General features: G+C 39.8%; 1 protein-coding gene across 1 annotated transcript in view; it reads left to right on the top strand.

Moving 5' to 3' along the window:
* Positions 1-20,231, top strand: part of LIFR (LIF receptor subunit alpha) — a 185,572-nt gene that overhangs the window by 22,028 nt on the left and 143,313 nt on the right. Inside the window, 2 exon segments of the mRNA XM_053699675.1 lie at positions 13,944-14,107; positions 15,187-15,355. Of these exon segments, the coding sequence (XP_053555650.1) occupies positions 13,944-14,107; positions 15,187-15,355 (333 nt within the window).

The following is a 20,231-nucleotide window of genomic DNA, read 5'->3' as shown; positions in this document are numbered from 1 at the left end:
TTTTAACCAGTTCTACTGAGGGGGGGGGGGCAGTTTGAATTTATTTCAACACATTTGGACAGTTTCTGTTCAAATCAGTGGATTCAGTATATTGTTTTCTCAGGGGTATCGAATAGGTTTCAGAATAAAAAACCTCCCATGGGAAGATTTTTTTCCATGTTATAACAAACCCAGTAAATGCTCAGGTTTTTCTGAAATGTGTTTAAGATTTAGAGTTTTAGGGGTGATGGTTCCAGTTCCTCTGCAGGAACAGAGTTAGGGTTTCTATTCAAATCTATTCATTATCCTAAAGAAAAAATTTGTTCAGACTAATTCTGGATCTAAATTTTTTTATATCGTTTTGTAAGATTCCCAACTTTCAAGATGGTGACTATAGGGACTATTCTGCCTTTCTGTTTTAGCAAGGTTACTTTTGTCCACAATAGACTTACAGGACGCTTATTTTAAATTAATTTAGACCACTATTGTTTTTTAAATTTACTTTTCTAGATAAGCATTACCAATTTGTCGCTTGTCCTTTTTGGGCTAGCGGCAGCTCGAGATTCTTTTCAAAGATTCTTGGTGCCCTTCTATCTGTATTCGAGAGCAGGGTATTGCAGTGTTTCCTTATTTGGATGATATTTGGTACTAGCTTTAATCTTTTCATTCAGCAGAATCTCACTTGATACAACTAGTGTGGTTTCTTCAAGACATGGTTGGAGGATCAATTTACAATAGTGTTTCTTAATACCTTAGATAAGAGTCGCCTTTTTAGGTTTCCAGATATATTTTAGTATCTATGGTTCTTTCTCTGATAGACTAGAGATGAATGAGGTTAATTTTAGTTTGTCTAAATCGTCAGTCTCTATTTTTCCTTCAGTGGTTATGTGCATGGAAGTTTTTGGTCTCATGACTGCAGCATCAGGTACAATCCTCTTTGCTTGTTGTCGTTTTGGGGCCTCTATAGCTTTGCATGTTGCACCATAGGTGCAGGGATTATTTTCAGTTATCACAACTGGTATACTTAAATCCCAACATTTTTTTTTTTTTCTCTCCGATTTGGTGATTGGACTATCGCCCTATTGTTCAGGAGGCCACATTTATTCGTCCAACCTGGACTGTATTTTCAACAGATCCAAGTTTTTCAGGTGGGGGAGCTGTCTGAGAGACTCTGACAGCACTTGGGGTTTGGAAACCTCAGGAGGCGAGGTTACCATACAATATTTTCGAACTTCATGCTATTTTCAGGGCTCTTCAGGCGTGGCCTCTATTGAAGAGACAACTTTTACATTTGTTTTTTAAACAGACAATATCACAACAGTGACATTTGTCAATCATAAAGGAGGGATCACAGTCCTTCAGTTATGGAGGAAGTATCTTGGATACTTTCTTGACGGGAATGCATGGAAATTGAACGCTTAAGTGTTTAGTCATAGAGGTTTCTCTGACTCAGTTGTTGGTACTATGATAAGGCTAGTAAGTCTGTTTCTAGGAGATTTATTTTCGGGTTTGGAAAACCTATATTTCATGATGTTCTACTCATGATTATTCTTGGCATTCTTTTAGAATTCCTAGGATTTTTACAGTTTCTTTAGGATGGTTTGGATAAACGTTTTTCTGCAAATTTTTTGAAAGGACAAATTTCTGCTCTTTCTGTCTTATTTCATAAAAGATTGCCAAACTTCCTGATATTCAGTGTTTTTTTGTTCAGGCTTTGATTCATATTAAACTGTTTTTATCAATCTATTTCTCTCATTGGAGTTCAATTTTGGTTTTCAAAATTTTACAGGCTCCTTTTGAGTCTATGCATTTTCTGGACATTAAATTACTTTCTTGGAAAGTGTTATTTCTTTTGGCTATCTCTTCTGCTGAATAGTTTCTGTATTGTCTGCTCACTCTTATGAGTCTCTTTATCTCACTTTCCATCAAGATAAAGCTGTTTTGCGGACTTTATTTTAATTTTTGCCTAAAGTTGTGAATTCTAACAACATAATAAGGAAATTGTTGTTCCTTTGTGTCTTAATTTTAAGAATACTCTTGAAGGGTCTTTACATTATTTGTATGTGGTAAGAGCTTTAAAAATATTATGTTGAGGCTACTTAAGATTTCAGAAAGACTTCTAGTCTATTTGTTATTTTTTCTGACTCCAGGAAATTTAGAATGCCTTTATTTCTGTTTTTTGGTTGAGATTTTTAATTCACAAATCTTAGAATTACAGCTCATTCTGCTAGATCAGTTGCCACTTCTTGGGTTCTCAAGAATGAAGCTTTAGTTGATCAAATTTGCAAGCAGCAACTTGGTCTTCTTTGCATACTTTTTCTAATTTTACCTTTATGTGTTTGCTTCTTCGGGAAAGCAGCCTTTGGTGGAAAGGTTTTTCAGGCAGTTGTTTCAGCTTGATTCTAATGCCTTTGATTTGAGTTTTTTTAATTTTTAAGAAAACTTTAAGTGTGTCACACTCGGCGCTGGCACAGTAGTAGTTTAGCCGCCCCTTCCTGATGATGTCACTACCAGGCTTTTTTTTCGGGCTTCCTGTTTCTTCAGTGCCCGTTTGTTTGTTACTCTTTGTGGCTCCTGTGAGGACTTCGCTGTGGAATCTCTCTAACTGCCAAAACACTGCAAAGACTGACTATCCTGGGTTAATCCTCTAACTCCCTGATAACCTGTTGCTGAACATTGCAAGTACTATTTATTCTGTGAATCTCTCAAATCTGCTTGTTTACCTGTTGCCAAAACTCTGCAACTACTGTTAATTCAGTGTAAACCTTCAAACTGCTTGATATCCCGTTGCCAAACATTGCAAAGACTGTCTATTCTGTGAAACTCTCAAACTGCATGACCAACCTGTTGCCCAATCCCTGCAAGTACTGATTAATCTGTAATAACCCTCAAATTACCTGTTATCCTGTTATCTAACTCTGCATGTACTGACTATTCAGTATAAACCTACAAACTGCCCCATTGCCAAACTCTTCAAGGACGGACCTACACAGTATTAACCCTCAAACTGCCTGATAACAAGTTACCTACTCTGCCTGCATTATTAACTGTTTCTTGTTTACCTTCCTCTGTACTGAGTATTAGTGACTATCCTGCTCTCCTGATTCTGTGGAAGACTTTTCCTGTAACCAGTTCCTTACTCAGAAGTCTATTTGGCTGATATCTTGAATTACTTTGGACTCAGGCTAACATTGTTTTTTAGAGGTTGTCGTGGGGTCACGTCCTGGATTTAACTCAGAGTGCAAGGGTGTTGTTTAAGTTCGCCCTAGCATTTGCGTCTTCTTCTGGACTTTTCCTAACCTGACAAAGTGAAGGTAAAATTTGATAAATAAAAGCCCGGTTTTGAAAAATACTATTAAAACAGGGGCACTTTCATTCATCAAAGTTTAGAAAGCCGTCTTGTTTAAAAAACTTACCTTTTTTCTTTTCACAGCAGAGCTGCTTCCCCCACCCGGAGATCCTCTCTTCACACGTCGGGCAAATGACTAATCAGTCTTCCTCAATCACAGCATGGCCTCAGGCAATGGCTCCCCTTGGGGGAAAGCCTGTCATTGGAGGAATCCCAGATTAGTCATTGCAGAATATGAAGAGAGGATCTCCGGGTGGGGGAAGCTACTCTGGCTGTGAAAAGAAAAAAGGTACATTTTAAAACAAATCAGCTGCTTTCTAAACTTTAATGAATGAAATTGCCCCTGTTCTTTAATAGTATTTTTAAAAAACCGTGCTTTCATTTATTAAAGTTTACCTTCACTTTAATTATTTTTTTGTATTTAATTTCTCAGCGGACTTAGTGTTTTATTTTATCCCTCTCTCTAGTGACTCGTTGTACTTCCCACATCTTGGGTATTATATCCCATACGTCACTAGCTCATGGACTCTTGCCACTTACATGAAAGAAAACATAACTTTATGTAGAACTTGCCTGATAAATTCATTTCTTTCATAGTGGCAAGAGTCCATGAGACCCACCCTATTTTTTGTGGCTATGATTTGTTTTGTATAAAGCACATTATTTTTTCCAGTTCCTCTTTTTGTATGCTTTTTACTCCTTTTTTATACACCTCACTTCTTGGCTATACGTTAAACTTAAGTATGAGTGAAGTGGGAGGTGTATTTATAGGCATTTTGAGGTTTGGGAAACTCTGCCCCCCCTCCACGGTAGGAATGTATATCCCATACGTCACTAGCTCATGGACCTCTTGCCACTATGAAATAAATGAATTTATCAGGTAAGTTCTTACATAAATTATGTTATTATCAATCAACTGTGTTTACTCTTTTTTTAAATCATAATGACAACAGAAAACTACCCAAATGACCCCTGATGAAAAGTTTACATACCCCAGTTCTTAATACCGTTTATTGCCCCCTTTAACATCAATGACAGCTTGAAGTCTTTTGTGGTATTTGTGAATGAGGCTCTTTGTCTTCTCAGATGGTAAAGCTGCCTATTCTTTCTGGCAAAAGCCTCCAGTTCCTGAAAATTCTTGGGCTGTCTTGCATGAACTGCACGTTTGAGATCTCCCCAGAGTGGTTCAATGATATTGAGGTCAGGAGGACTGAGATGTCCACTCCAGAACCTTCACTTTATTCTGCTGTAGCCAATGACAGGTCGACTTGGCCTTGTGTTTAGGATCCATTGTCATGTTGGAAGTCCAAGTACGTCCCATGTGCAGCTTCCGGGCTGGTAAATGCAAATTTTCCTCAGTATTTTTTGACTAACATACTGCATTCATCTTGCCATCAATTATGACCAAATTTCCTGTGCCTTTGTAGCTCACACATCCCCAAAACATCAGCGATCCACCTTCGTGTTTCACAGTAGGAATGGTTGTTCCTTTATCATAGGCCTTGTTGATGCCTCTCCAAATGTAGCGTTTATGGTTGTGGCCAAATGCTACATTTTGGTCTCATCACTCCAAAATTACTTTGTGCCAGAAGGTTTGAGGCTTGTCTCTGTGCTGTTTGACGTATTGTAAGCGGATACCTTGTGGCATTTGCGTAGTAATGCTTTCTTCTGGTGACTCGACCATGCAGCCCCTTCTTTCTTCATGTGCCTCCTTATTGTGCATCTTGAAACAGCCACACCACATGTTTTCAGAGAGTCCTGTATTTCACCTGAAGTTATTTGTGGGTTTCTTCTTTGCATCCCGAACAATTTTCCTGGCAGTTATGGCTGAAATTTTAGTTGGTCTACCTGACCGTGTTTGGTTTCAACAGAGCCCCTCATTTTCACTTCTTGATTAGAGTTTGACACTGCTGATTGACATCTCAATTCCTTGGATATCTTTTATATCCCATTTCCTATTTTATACAGTTCAACTACCTTTTCCTGCAGATCCTTTGACAATTCTTTTGCTTTCCCATGTCTCAGAATCCAGAAACGTCAGTGCAGCACTGGATGAAGATGCAAGGGATCTGTCAGGAGTCATTGACCTTTTATACACACACATACTAATTACAAGCAAATGGATCACAGGTGAGGATGGTTACCTTTTTAATAGCCATTCATACCCTTTGTGTCAACTTGTGTGCATGTTATCAGGCCAAAATCACCAGGGTATGTAAACTTCTCGATCAGAGTCATTTGGGTAGTTTCTGTTGTCATGATTTAAAAGAGTAACACAGTTTGATTGATAATAAATGGCTTCAGCAAAACACTTAACCATGAGTGAAAGAAACATTTTTGTGTTATCATTCATATTCTCCTGAAAAATGGTTAAGAAATCATAAAATTCTGCCAGGGTATGTAATCTTATGAGCACAACTGTACTCCCTATTTGGTCGCAGTTGAGGAAGATTTTGTTCTAGGGGTACCATTCTTTGTGTTTTGCATGTTTGCACAATCTACTATTATGGTTAGAAAAGTTGCATAGCGATAAATTGAGGTTTGGTGTTCCCAGGCCTCAAGCCTGGATCTGTATAGGGTATGTGTTGTGGACTCTGGGACGTTTATTTTTCTATATGAATGAGTTTATGAAGTATATAAATTACAGGGTCTGGGATAGGAGCATGGGTAGGGTTTGGAGGATATATCGAATTTTAGGGAGTATCACCATTTTGACTGCGATGATTCTGCCTATCCAGGAGATGGGCTTGCGAGTCCAGGATGGTAATGTGGAGGTAACATGGGCCACTTAAGGGGGGTGTAATTTAAAGTGACTAATAATTTATTACTATTCGGGGAGATGAAGAAGCCTAGATAGTTAAGTGCACTGGTTGCTGGCAAAATTGGTATGATTTAAGGAGTAATATATCTGTGTGGTGCTCAGAATTTAAAAATAAGGCCTTTAGCATTTTGGGTCAATGTGACTAGGGAAGTGGTGTTTTCAGGGTTTTAGGAGGACATTGGGTGTTAGGGAAGTGTAGAGATAAGGTTGAATAGGTGACCTGAATGAGTGGTATTTTTGAAAATGGGAATTCCTAATGGCTTCCTCTACACTGTTTAAGGAAAATTTCACTTTATAAGTACTTTTTGAAAACGCATAATACTGCATCAAAACAGAAAGAACAATAGGTGGGTGTATTATTGGAAAATATTTTGGGGGTCTTTTTTTGGGGGGGGAAGTTTCTTGCAATGGTGAAGTGATATACAAATTACTTGACATTGTTGGTATTTGCAGGTTAATCTACCTACGGTATTCGGATGTTACTGGGCTGTGTAAGTCTTGTGTCAGCCGTCTTTAGAGCTGGAGGAGTGAGGTGATCTTAGAGTATGGTGGTCTTTTGTGATCATTGTCTGGACATCCGCTGTGTTATACTTAGCGTGGCGTCTTGGTCTGCCATTTTTGTGGGATTAGAGCTCGATCTCTTGGATGGAATTTGAGATGATCCAGATGATGGGGTCACATCCCATTGCCAGGTCCAGACCTAGTTCTTTACTAAATGCCGTCATGTCTCTCGGGTGATATGCATAGATAGATAATCCCTTTATTACCCAGTTCCCAGTTTTGCATAACTAACACATTTATAATAATATACTTTTACCTCTGTGATTATCTTGTATCTAAGCCTCTGCAAACTGCCCCTTTTTTCAGTTCTTTTGACAGACTTGCAGTCTAGCCAATCAGTGCCTGCTCCCAGATAACTTCTCGTGCACGAGCACAGTGTTATCTATATGAAATACGTGAACTAACACCCTCTAGTGGTGAAAAACTGTGTAAAATGCAATCTGAAAGAGGTGGGCTTCAAGGTCTAAGAAATTAGCCTATGAACCTCCTAGGTTAAGCTTTCAACTAAGAATACCAAGAGAACAAAGCAAAATTGGTGATAAAAGTAAATTGGAAAATTGTTTAAAATTACATGCTCTATCTGAATCATGAAAGTTTATTTTGGCCTAGACTGTCCCTTTAAGTCTTTTATTTTCCTGGATAACCAGGAGTTGGACTGTGAAGCCCCATCTGTATGGATTTTTTTTAATTGCGTAGAATGGTTGTGAGCAGAGCGAATTCCTTCCTGCGTTTGTAAAGTTTTTGTTTATAGGTCCTGAAAGAACTGTATAACATTGCCTCTGAATCTTATGGGTTGTTGTCGCCTTGATTGGTTTAGCAACATTTCTTTTTCCAGGAAGTTTTTTAAATCTAATTGATATCTCTGGGGGGAGCTGTATCAGGAGGTCTGGGACGTAGGGCCCTATGTGCCCTCACCATGAATGTTGTCAGGATGCAAGGATATTTTATGAGTAGCATCAGGTCAGAAAAGGAAAGTAGCACCAATGAGTCCGTAGCGTCTGTTATGTAAGAAATGTTTATTGTACAATCCAATGATAGAGGTACAAACAGAGTCACAGTGGAGAACGGCAGTGGATTGAATCAGCAATCAGATTTTTTACCTTAATTCCGATTGGCTGATAGAATCCTATCAGCCCAATCGGAATTTGACGGACGCCATCTTGGATGACGTCATTTAAGGTACCTCATTTGTCGGGAAGTCGTCGTGCCGGATGGATGCTCGCGGCGGAGGAGCGAAGAAAGAAGATTGAAGATGCCGCTTTGCTTGAAGACATCGCCGGATGGAGAAGACATCGCCGGATGGAAGAAGACTCACTGCGCTTGATTGAAGACAATCGCCCGGATGGGATGAAGAGTTCGGCCCGCTGGGTGAAGACGAGGTAGGGAGATATTCAGGGGGTAGTGTTAGGTTTTTTTAAGGGGGGTTTGGATGGGTTTAGAATAGGGGTATGTGGGTGGTGGGTTGTAATGTTGGGGGGGGTGGTATTGTGTTTTTCTTTTTCAGGCAAAAGAGCAGAATTCTTTGGGCTGCCCCGCAAAAGGCCTTTTCTTTTTTTTTTTTTTTTTTTTTTTTGTAATTTAGTGGGGTTTTTTTTGTGTAATTTCGTTTAGATTTTTTAATTGTATTTTAGTTTAGATAATTTGTAGTTATTTAATTTTATTGATAGTGTGTAGGTGTATTTGTAACTTAGGTTAGGATTTATTTTACAGGTAAATTGGTAATTATTTTAAACTAGGTAGCTAGCTTCCTCTCAGACAAGTCCTAAGATGTCTGTGATTTCTCCCTTTGCTTCGTGGCAAAGTGAGATAGTAAAGAAGAGATCTGGGCGGTATCCTATCTGGATTTAGTTGTATCACATGCTTTTTTTTTATTACCTTTAACAGGAGACTGCTAGTTCATGTAAGCCATATAGATAACATTGTGCTCACGCCCTGTGGATTGTGGCAGACACTGCACTAATTAGATAAAATGCAAGTCAATAGATAAAAATAAAATAGTCATGTGATCAGGGGGCTGTCAGAAAAGGTAAGAAAATATAATCTAACCATGTTGGTTGTGCAAAACTGAGGAATGGGTAATAAAGGGATTAAGGGGAGAGTCCACAGCTTCATTCTCTTACTTGTGGGAATATCTGAACCTGGCCACCAGGAGGAGGCAAAGACACCCCAGCCAAAGACCTTAAATACCTCCCCCACTTCCCTCATCCCCCCAGTCATTCTTTGCCTTTCTTCACAGGAGGGTGGCAGAGAAGTGTCAGAAGATTTTGGAGTAGTTCCTTACGGACGGTTGTTCCCCCCTTGAGAAAGGGACTGGAGTTTTAAGTAGTCTTGTCAGCCTCTCAGTGAGAGCACTTGATGAAAGTTAGTCTGGAGATGAGGCAGAGTCTTTCTGCGAAACCATCCAGACTCATATTAACAGCTCCTAAGCAATCCGCGTTGTCGAGTTTCGCTGCCTGCTTTTCTTCACCCAAGTACATGTCAGAAGCACCTGCTACAATCTGTCAAACTTAAAGGACTGTGTTTCTGTTCCACGGCGTAGATTCCTTTTAAGATAGTTTCAATGTTTTACACATATTGAAACGCCTAGAAGACAGGGTCACAGTGTGGCTCCTTTTATCTATATGGAATCAAGGGTTAATATCTCCTGAGGGGGATTATGAACATTTGGGTTTAATCCTCTATGCTTTATTTGATGTTATGTTGCTTTATGTGTAAGATGTTTATGGGCTCATAGGCTGAGATGGAAACTACAGGCTCACTTTCACTTTAAAGGTTGCGCAGCTTAAAGGCTTGGCGCTTTTTTTTTTTCATAGCTGGGGACAGTCCTGCATTGCGCACCATGTGACCGGAATGGTTGAGGCTTCCATTGACCGAGTTATACCGGAGAAAAGTTTTATCTCTGTTCTGTCTGGGTTATAGGAGGTGGTGAGTGCCCCAGCCATTGGGGGTATAAGGTGCAATTTTTTATATTTCAAATAAAGTTCACTTTTTTCTGTAGTAATTCATACTTTAGCTATGGAGGATTATGATTCATTAGAGAGTTCTACCTCTATTTCAAAGAGTAATACCTGTTTATATTGTGAGGGAGCTCTGGAATATCCGCCCTCTCAATTATGTTCCATATGCCTTTTATAAAAGGGGATTATATCAAATAAGGTTGACATGTTTGATACCACTGAGCCACCCACCTCTGAGGAGTCCTCGTCCAGTGAGGTGCACACCGTACATGCATCTTTTTATACACATGCAGCTTCCCATTGCACTGCTAATTCTCCATCTGGAGGGGGCCTCTTTTTCACCAGATGTTACTGCGCAGTTTCATACGGTGGTGTCCTGCGGCCATCTAGTGCTTTCCCTCGTACTGCTAAGCGCAAGCGAAAAGGTTAAATCTTGCACTCCTGCCCAGGGGGCATCATGTAATTTGTCTGACATATCTGATCAGTTATCGAGGATCGAGGTTCTCTCTGAAACTTCAGAGTATGAACTTTCAGGGTTGGAGTCTGCTGCCTATAATCCTCTGCCTCTGGAGGATCCAGTTTTAGATTTAGGACAGAACGTTTACGCTTTCTACTAAAGAATGTTTTGACTTCATTAGAGGTTTCAAAGTCCAAGCTGCCAGATGAACCTCTGGGTCCTAAATTTGAGGGCAATCTTTATTAAAGACGAGTGGGACAGGATTAGATTCCTCTTCCCCGTTGTCTGCCTTTTAAGGTTCCGGGTTCTCTATGAGGGTGGGTTTTCTTTTTCCCATCCCTACTTGGTTGGCGCTATTTTTACGTTTGCCACACGTAATAATAGCCCGTGTGAGGATAGTTCGTCATCTCATAGAGCCACCGGATATAAGGATGGAATCTCTGTTAAAAGAGGTGTTTCAACCTAGGGATATTTTCTTTTACTGGGGCACTTGTCGCCGCAGTTGCTGGAGCGGCTTCCTTGTGGTGCGTCTCCTTCCTCAAAATTGATCGAGGTGGAGGGTTCCCTCAAAATTTTTCAGGAAGAATTACGGCCTTCTGGGTTTCGAATTCTTTTATCTGTGTGTTATTAACAGATTAATTAGTCTAAGGCTAAGACTCTCAGGTTTTCTGTTTCAGGCTGACAGATATAACTTCTAAGTCTAGTCTGTTTCCCTCTCCTTTTAAGGGAAAGAGTTTGTTTGACTATCTCCACGGTTTCAGGGGCCAAGGGTGCCTTCATACCGTAAGATAAGGAGAACAAATCTAAGGGACAAAGTTCGTATTTTCCTTTAGTTTCTGATAAAAGCCCAGCGTCAGAGGCCTCCGCAAAGCCAGAGCAAACCAAGAGTTCTTGGAAAGCCGGCTCAGTCCCTGGAATAGATCCAAGCAGAGCAAGAAGCCACCAAGACTAAGTCTGCATGAAGGGGCAGCCCCCGGTTCCTATTTTGATCGTGTAGGGGGCCAGACCTGTCACTCTTCCAGTGGCTTGGTTCAGGGACGTGCAGGATCCTTGGGTCCTGGAGGTCAGAGCTCAGGGTTACAAGATAGGTTAAATCTCATCCCACCCAGTGGCAGATTCATGCTCTCAACCTGTCTTCAAGCCTAGGAAAGAGGGAAGCCTTTCTGGACGTGCGTAAGGGATTTGTCCTGCTTTGGAGTCATTGTCCGAGTACCTATCGCAGAGAGAGGTTTTGGATACTATTCAAACATTTTCGTGGTCCCAACGAGGAGGGAACTTTCCGTCCAGTTCTGGACCTAAAGTGCTTAAACAAATTGTAAATGTGCCCCTCGTCAAGATGGGGACAATAAGGTCCATCCTTCCTTAATTCAGGACAGTTTATGACCACTATAAATCTGGAGTAGGCATTCCTTCACTTTCCAATCCACAAGGGAACACTTCCAGTTCCTCAGGTTTGCGGACATGGACCAGCACTTCCAGTTCATTCAACTTCGTTTGGTCCAACTATTGCTCGAATAATTTTTACGAAGATTTTAGGGGCTCTTCTAGCAGTCGCCAGAACCTGGGGTGTAGCAGTAGCTTCCTACTTGGATTGATATTCTGGTACAAGCACCATCGTTTCGTCTGGCAGAAGACCATTCAGAATCTCTCCTCTGTCTTTTTTGATCCTACGAGAGGGAAGATAAATAGAGAAGAGTTCTCTTATTCCAAGCACCAGGGTGGAATTCCTGGGCACAATAATAGACTCCATAGACATGAGACTATTTCTAAACAGTCCAGAGAAGTTGCGAGCTATCTTCAACATGTTCTTGCCCTCCAGACTTCCTTAAGGCCATCTGAGGCTCAGTGTATGGAGGTGATTGGTTTCATGGTTTCCAACATCGACATCCGTTCTCCTTTGCCAGGTTCCACCTCAGGCGTCTGTGCATGCTGAGGCAGCCTGGTATGATGATCATTTTGATTTGTCTCAACAGATTTCTGTTGGACAACCGGTCGAAGAGGAATTGCTCTCTTGGGGGGCTCTGTCCGGATCACCTGTCCCAATGGACTAATTTTTAAGACCATCCATTTTTAAGACCATCCTGGGTGAATGACTACGGAGCAAGTCTGTCAGGATGGGGAGCTGTTTGGGGCACCAAGAAGGCACACGGGCTATGTGGACGCAGGAGGAGTGCTTTTCCGTTCAACATTCTAGACTTCGGGCAATAATCCTATGCTCTGAAGGCTTGGCCCTACTGGGTTTGTCCCCCCCCCTCTCTATCTGCTCTCCCAGTCAGACAATTTATCCTCGGTGGCTTTGTCCTGGCACAAAAAAGGTTGCCAGGATTCTTGTCTTTTTTCAAGGATGGACTGTGAGAAGGGCCTATCAGCTAGTTTCTTGAAAGGACAGATTTTGGCACTGTCTGTTCTACTGCACAAGAGGCTCGCTGAGCTTCCGGATGTACAGTCTTTTGTTAAGGTTCTGACATAGGATCAGGCCGGGTGTTGAGATCTAGTGCTCCTCCTTAGAGTTTAAATCTTGTTCTTACAGTTTGCAAAGGGCTCCGTTTAAGCCCTATGCATGAGGTTGACATTAAGTTGTTGTCTTGGAAGGTTCTTTTTCTACTAGCTATTGCTTCTGCGCGCAGAGTCTCTGAGATTGCTGCCTTGCAATGTGACCTCTCTTATCTGGTGTTTCATTCTGATAAGGCTGTTCTATGAACTAAGTTAGGATTTCTTCCTAAGGTTGTGTCAAATCGCAACATAAATCAAGAAATTGTGGTTCCTTCCTTATGTCCTAATCCCCCCCCCCCCCCTTCATAGATGTACCGTTAACTGCATAATCTATATGTGGTTGGTTCCTTAAAGTTCTATCTTCAGGCTACGAAGGAATTTAGACAAAAGTTCTTCTCTGTTTAACTATTCTGGGAAGCGTAGGGGTCAGAGGGCCTCTTCGACCTTCCTTATCTTTTTGGTTGAGGAGTATCATCTGCTTAGCATATGAGTCAGTGGGCCTTAAGCCTCCTCAAAGGATTACGGCTCATTCTACGAGAGCCAGTGGCTTCCTCTGTGGCCTTCAAAATGAGGCCTCTATGGACTCAGATTTGTAAAGCGGCTACTGGTCCTCCTTACATACTTTTTCCAAATTTTACAAGTTTGATGTTTTTTGCTTTTTCTGAAGCAGCTTCGGGAGGAATGTTTTTGCAGGCTGTGGGTGCCCTCAGAATAGGGGCTGCCTCTTTTTTTTTTTTTTTTTTACCCTCCCGTTAGCATTCAGTGTCCTCTGGAGCCTTGGGTATAATTTCCCACAGGTAAGGAATGCAGCTGTGGACTCTCCCTGTATTAAGAAGGAAAACACAAATTATGCCTACCAGATTAATTTCCTTTTTCCCTTCTGTACAGGGAGAGTCACAGCTCCCGCCCAGTGTTCTCCGATGGGCGGCCCTGAATTTTAATTTATTCTTCTGGCACGTATTTCACCCTGATGTTTCTTCTTCTGTTCCCTTGTTCCCTTGGCAGAATGACTGGGGATGAGGCGAAGTTGGGGAGGTATTTAAGCCTTTGGCCTGGGGTGTTTTTGCTCCTCCTCCTGTTGGCCAGGTTCAGTATTTCCCACAAGTAAGGAATGCAGCTGTGGACTCTCCCTGTACAGAAGGAAAGGAAATGATTGGTAAGCATAATTTACATTTTTTAAAACAATAACATTTTTGAGTTGACCGTCTCTTTAATGTAGATAAAGAACTGCAGCTGATTTTGATATTTGGTTGATTCCATGTTGACATTCATTTGGGCAATAGTAATTCTAATTAATTTTTAAATGTTCTTTCTTTTTCTATTAAGCTTTTATTCCGTATACTCCACAAATAGTCTCGCTAATTTCCAATGAGGAATCGGATACATTGTATGTTGAATGGGATGTGAATACTTCAAGTTTTTTCAACGGTACACTGGTGCACTGGGAGGTACAGATTCTTCGCAGCGAAAACTTTGATATTGTCACAACTGTGAGTTCATTTTTTTTTCCACATACAAAATGTAAATGCAGTGATAAAAAATAATTTGATACAGTACTTTATTAACGATATAACAGACACTAGGGATGATAGAAGCTTTAGGAACCAAGATGCACCTTGGGCTGATAGCTCAATTCGGTACCTCAGCTGGTATCACTCTTCTTTAATGCAGGTTTTTCTTCACATCACAGGAGCTTTTTCACATTATGTAAAGTGGGGACTACTTAGGACCAGTAATTACAGTAGATTTGCATAATCAACAAATGCATTATAAAAAAATCAATACAATAGCACTTAGTCTGAACTTCAAACTTATATGTATATTATGATAATTCTTGCACATGCTCAGAAGGAGTCAAAAAGTGTAAATATAAAGACTGTGCATATTTTAATGAAGTAAATTGGAAAGTTGTTTAACATTGCATACTGTCTATTTCCCTTTAAAGGAACATGAAACACGTTTTTCTTTCATGATTCAGAGAGAATACAATTTTAAACAACTTTCCAATTGTATCAAATTTGCTTTATTCTCTTGGTATCCTTTGTTGAAGGAGCAACAATGCACTATTGGGAGCTAGTTGAAAATATTGGGTGAGCTGATAACATGAGGCATATATGTGCAGCCACTAATAAGCAGCTAGCTCCCAGTAGTGCATTAGAGCTCCTGAACCTACTTAGGGTGTGCTTTTTATGAAGGATACCCAAAGAACAAGTCAATATATATCAGCGTAATTTAACAAAACCTATTGCTGTCAAAGAGTTGTACAAAATGAATCAAAACTTTCAATTTACTTGAAAAAAAAAAAAATCCCATAGTTTGTCTGCTATTCAAAATATCCATAGCTTTATTTACAGTCCTAATTCTTCTAGACTCAAATAGAAGCGAAAATAAACTTTCATGATTCAAATAAAGTGCACAGTAAGTTACCTCACATCTTCATTTAGAAGCGATCAATTCAATTCCATCTAAATATTACTAACGTTCAGGATCTCATTATTAAAAGTGGATAGTTTACCATCACTTTAATATTAGAACATTTTATGATCTGTGACTTATTTTTTCATCTTAGGAGTTGCTACAAACACATTGGAGTTTATCTGACAACCTTTTTCGCTGGAATTGGACATCGGATATTCCCTTGACTTGTACATCGCACTCTGTGCGGGTGCGATGTTTTGTGCAGGAATATTATGATAACATTCACTGGAGTGAGTGGAGCCTTAGTCAGACAGTTTATGGTAAGTAATTTTATCAGCTCTGTAAATATTTTTCAGAAAAACTTTCAAGGATGAGGACTTAAAGGGACAGTCAAGTATAAATTAAACTTTCATTATTCAGATAGGACTTTTAACTTTGACTTTCCATTTACTTTTATCATCAAATTTGCTTTTTTTCTCTTGGTATTCTTAGTTTAAACTAAACATAGGTAGGCTCATATGCTAATTTCTAAGCCTTTGAGGGCTGCCTCTTATCACATGCTTTTTAAATCTCTTCAACACAAAGAGACAGTGCACGTGGGCCATATAGATAACACTGTGTTCAGGCACAGGGGGTTATTTAAGATCTAGCACAATACAATGCTAAATTTAAGACAATAGATAATAAACAGTCAGTGTCATGTGATCAGGAGGCTGGAAGAAGGTTCTTAGATACAAGGTAATCACAAAGGTAAAAAGTATATTAATATAACTGTGTTGGTTATGCAAAACTGGGGAATGAGTAATAAAGGGATTATCTATCTTTTAAAACTAACAATTCTATGGTGACTGTCCCCTTTAACCACTATACCTATACCGGTATACTATATATATACTATACCGGTTAAAGGGACATTGTACACCCAAAAAAAATATGGGCTATTTTAAATAAAGCACCAAAAAAGATAAAGTTTGTAATTGACTTGTATTAGCAATTTTGCTGCTAAATCTCTTAAAAATGATTATAAAGTTTGTAATCCTCTCAGTGCATGAGAATACGTACGTAATATCCACTAGCTTCAGAGCAAGGCTTTTTCCTACACTCCCTATCTAGTGTTCTTAGAGCCGGCCCCCATGCTGGGGCTGCCTGTGTAATAGATAAGGCATGTCACTTACAAATCCCCTCACCTGCACTCAGCCGGTTCTCCCTGACTGTTTACACTGGGCACGGTAAGCATTCTGTATACACAAGCTGTATAGTCCACTCACAGCTCTGTGATATATGATCCTGAGATGTTTTACAGAGCTGTGTGTGATAATATTCAGAGTGCCGTAGTGAGGACAAAGAGGGGGTCAGATATATACACAGTTGCGCTCCACTCATAATCTGGGATTTATATTTCTACCCAGTGATCTTCAATTAGCAAAACATAAACTGATGTACAGTTTATAAAAGGAAAGTCTAGCTAGGCATACAATACCTGCATCACTCTATCAATGTGTTTTTGTATGGACTGATGTATTTATATTAACTGAACAAAGCCTGCGAGATGTAGACAGAGCATTTAATTTTACCTGTAACAAAACTGCACATGAGCTAAATCACAGGGATTCTACCCCAACACCATTCTCTGTTTCATCTGCACCTCGGCAACACCCAGTGCTCCGCCCCCTGCTTTACAGATACAATATGAATATTTATGAGGAGGCAGGAGAGTGGGAGTAGCTGTGGGGGTGGGGGGGGTACAGAGCTCTGGAATTTTTCACCAGCCTGCCATTTTCGGAATCCACCAGGATGCAGCAAAGTCTAACAGAGCATTAAAAAAAAAACACCTAACAGTCTGCAATAAGTATTACAAAAAAAAAAACCTAACACCCAGTGCTCCGCCCCCTGCTTTATTTATACAATATAAATATTTATGAGGATGCAGGAGATTGGGAGTAGCTGGAGGGGGGGGGGGGCTCTGGGTGTTGCCGAGGTGCAGATGAAATGGAGAATGTGTTTGGGTAGAATCCCTGTGATTTATCTCATGTACAGTTTGTTACAGGTAAAATTAAATGCTCTGTCTACATCTCTCAGACGGTGCTCAGCTGATAGAAATATAAAATACATCAGTCCATATAAAAACACATTGATAGAGTGATGCAGGTATTGTATGCCTAGCTAGACTTTCCTTTTATAAACTATACACCAGTTTGTTTTGATAATTGAAGATCCCAAGGTAGAAATATAAATCCTAGAATACAAGTGGAGCGCAGCTGGGCATATATCCGACTCCCTCTTTGTCCCTCACTACGGCACTCTGAATATTTTCACACACAGCTCTGTAAAACATCTCAGGATCATATTTTCTTCATAAATGGAAAGAGTCCACAGCTGCATTCATTACTTTTGGGAAATAAGAACCTGGCCACCAGGAGGAGGCAAAGACACCCCAGCCAAAGGCTTAAATACTACTCCCACTTCCCTCATCACCCAGTCATTATTTGCCTTTCATGCCAGGAGGTTGGCAGAGAAGTGTCAGACGTTTTCAATAGTCTCTTATGGAGGTTAGTACTCTTCAGCATGGGACTGGAGTTTTAAGTAGTCCTGTCAGCCTCTCAGTGAGAGCATTGGTGAAAGCTAGAGTTCGGAGATGCAGGGAGAGTCTTTCTGCGAAACCATCCCGACTCATATTAAACAGCTCCACAAGCAATCAGCGTTGATGAGTTTCTCTGCCTGCTTTTTTTTGTTCTCAAGTCCATGGCAGAGGCAACGCTACTATCTGTCACACTTGAAGGGCTTACAGGTAAGCATAATTTAAGTTTTCACAGAGCTGTGAGTGGAATATTCAGCTTGTGTCTACAGAATGCTTACTGGGAGGACAGAGGTGGGGGGGAGAGATCCATGCCCAGTGTAAACAGTTAGGGAGTAACAAAAAATATATACAGCGCTAAAAGTCTAAAGATTAACCAAGCCTCTCCCCGACCACCTCTCCAAAATGGCCACAAGAAAAATCAAAGGATACACAAAATGAGAGGGTTCTAATAGCAAGGAAAACCAACACACTTAATCTATGGACACTGTGATCTAAAAATTACAACGAGAGATAGGATATATTAAAAGTTTTGACTTCAATAAATCACAGACTAAAAGCGAGGGATGTCTCCCTAGATACAATGCATATGAATTACAAATATGATAAAAGTTATATATAACATAGATAAACAATGCAAATATATTTAAGGACAAAAAAATATATAATCAAAGAAAAAATAAAAATATATTTTGCTAGAATACCACCCTAAGAAAAAATAAAATAAAATAAAAAATATATAAACTTTTATAAAAATACATAAAAATTATAGCACCAAAAGTCCATAATAATGGTAAAAAATTGTCCCATAAAAATCCAATATGAAATAAAGTTGATGTTCTGAGATATGGATGACCTAATATCTAAAAAGTTAGTTGATACTTTTCGTTATTTTCTATAAAAAACTGGATATATGCAACAATGTTGCTGAACATAACTTGATGCGGTGCTTGAGACAAAGTATATGATCCGCCTTTATGTCAGAAGCATAGTAAAACACTTTAGTTACTGTACATGTAGGACAGTCTTATTTCCAGTAAGCCAAAATATATAAAATGTCAAAATTGGCACTCCCGCACTTGGCGTATGGCATGCGCGGGTGAAGGACCCGCGTGTATCATCTTGATAAGCCCTACATATGGGGGAAATGCGTAGAAGGAAAGAAGTCGTTTGCCCTGCAAAGAACAATTCATACTAGATACCTAGTCCTTCACCCGCGTGTGTCATACGCTAAGTGTGGGTTTCCGCAGGTTAAGTAATTTCTATCATTGCCGGGCTCCTGATAATTCCAAGAGAAGCAAGGCGTGGCGGTCTTCCAGCGAGACGCTGACCTCAGATCACACAAGCGGCAAGTGGGGAAGTTCAGTTACGAGGCTGTCCTATACACACTGTGGAGTGACTGCTAAGATTCTCTTTCTAAAGGTGAGCAGTGTTATACAGATAATACAACACTCTAGGTGGTCTGGCAAGGTTAAACTTCGGAGTGCCAATTTTGACATTTTATATATTTTGGCTTACTGGAAATAAGACTGTCCTACATGTACAGTAACAAAAGTGTTTTACTATGCTTCTGATATAAAGGCGGATCATATACTTTGTCTCAAGCACCGCATCAACTTATGTTCAGCAACATTGTTGCATATATCCAGTTTTTTATAGAAGATAACGAAAAGTATCAACTAACTTTTTAGATATTAGGTGATCCATATCCCAGAACATCAACTTTATTTCATATTGGATTTTTATGGGACAATTTTTTACCATTATTACGGACTTTTGGTGCTATAATTTTTATGTGTTTTTATAAAAGTTTATATATTTTTTATTTTCTTTTATTTTTTCTTAGGGTGGTATTCTAGCAAAATATATTTTAATTTTTTTTTGTCCTTAAATATATTTGCATTGTTTATCTATGTTATATATAACTTTAATCATATTTGTAATTCATATGCATTGTATCTAGGGAGACGTCCCTCGCTTTTAGTCTGATTTATTGAAGTAAAAACTTTTAATATATCCTATCTCTCGTTGTAATTTTTAGATCAGTGTCCATAGATTAAGTGTGTTGGTTTTCCTTGCTATTAGCGCCCTCTAATATTGTGTATCCTTTAAACAGTTAGGGAGAACCAGTGTTCTAAAGAAAATGGTATACCGCATAGGAATGTGTATACCATGTCCCTTTAGGTCACGTGACTCAGCTGCTGGAGGGGTGTTGCGCTCAATGCGCATGCGCAAGAGGCCCAACCTCCTCCAAACAGCTGATGTAATTTAAACAACGTCTCGAGGAAATATATGGCCCATAATCATAATTTATAGAGGCTAATAGCCTTCACTGCGCACGCGCGCACTGCGGTCACTTTGAGTGTATTTGAGTGAGCTAAAAACAGTGACAAATGTGACAGTATAGTGCTACTGTCATGATAGCCACACCACACACCCTCACCTTCCCCTACCCCACCCCCACACCACCGGAATAAAATATTGGAGTAGTCACCGGACTTCATAGAAAAATATAGCCTTTATTACAAAATTCCAAGCATAAGTTGCAAAATGTTTTGGTGTCAACGGACACCTTTTTCGGCAAGTCAGTCTCTCTTCATATATAAAATAATTGTAAGTAT

The sequence above is a fragment of the Bombina bombina genome, chromosome 2 (genome assembly GCF_027579735.1).
Source record: "Bombina bombina isolate aBomBom1 chromosome 2, aBomBom1.pri, whole genome shotgun sequence".
NCBI lineage: Eukaryota > Metazoa > Chordata > Amphibia > Anura > Bombinatoridae > Bombina > Bombina bombina.
Note: the sequence above shows the minus strand (reverse complement) of the source record. Positions and strands in the feature narration are given on the sequence as shown.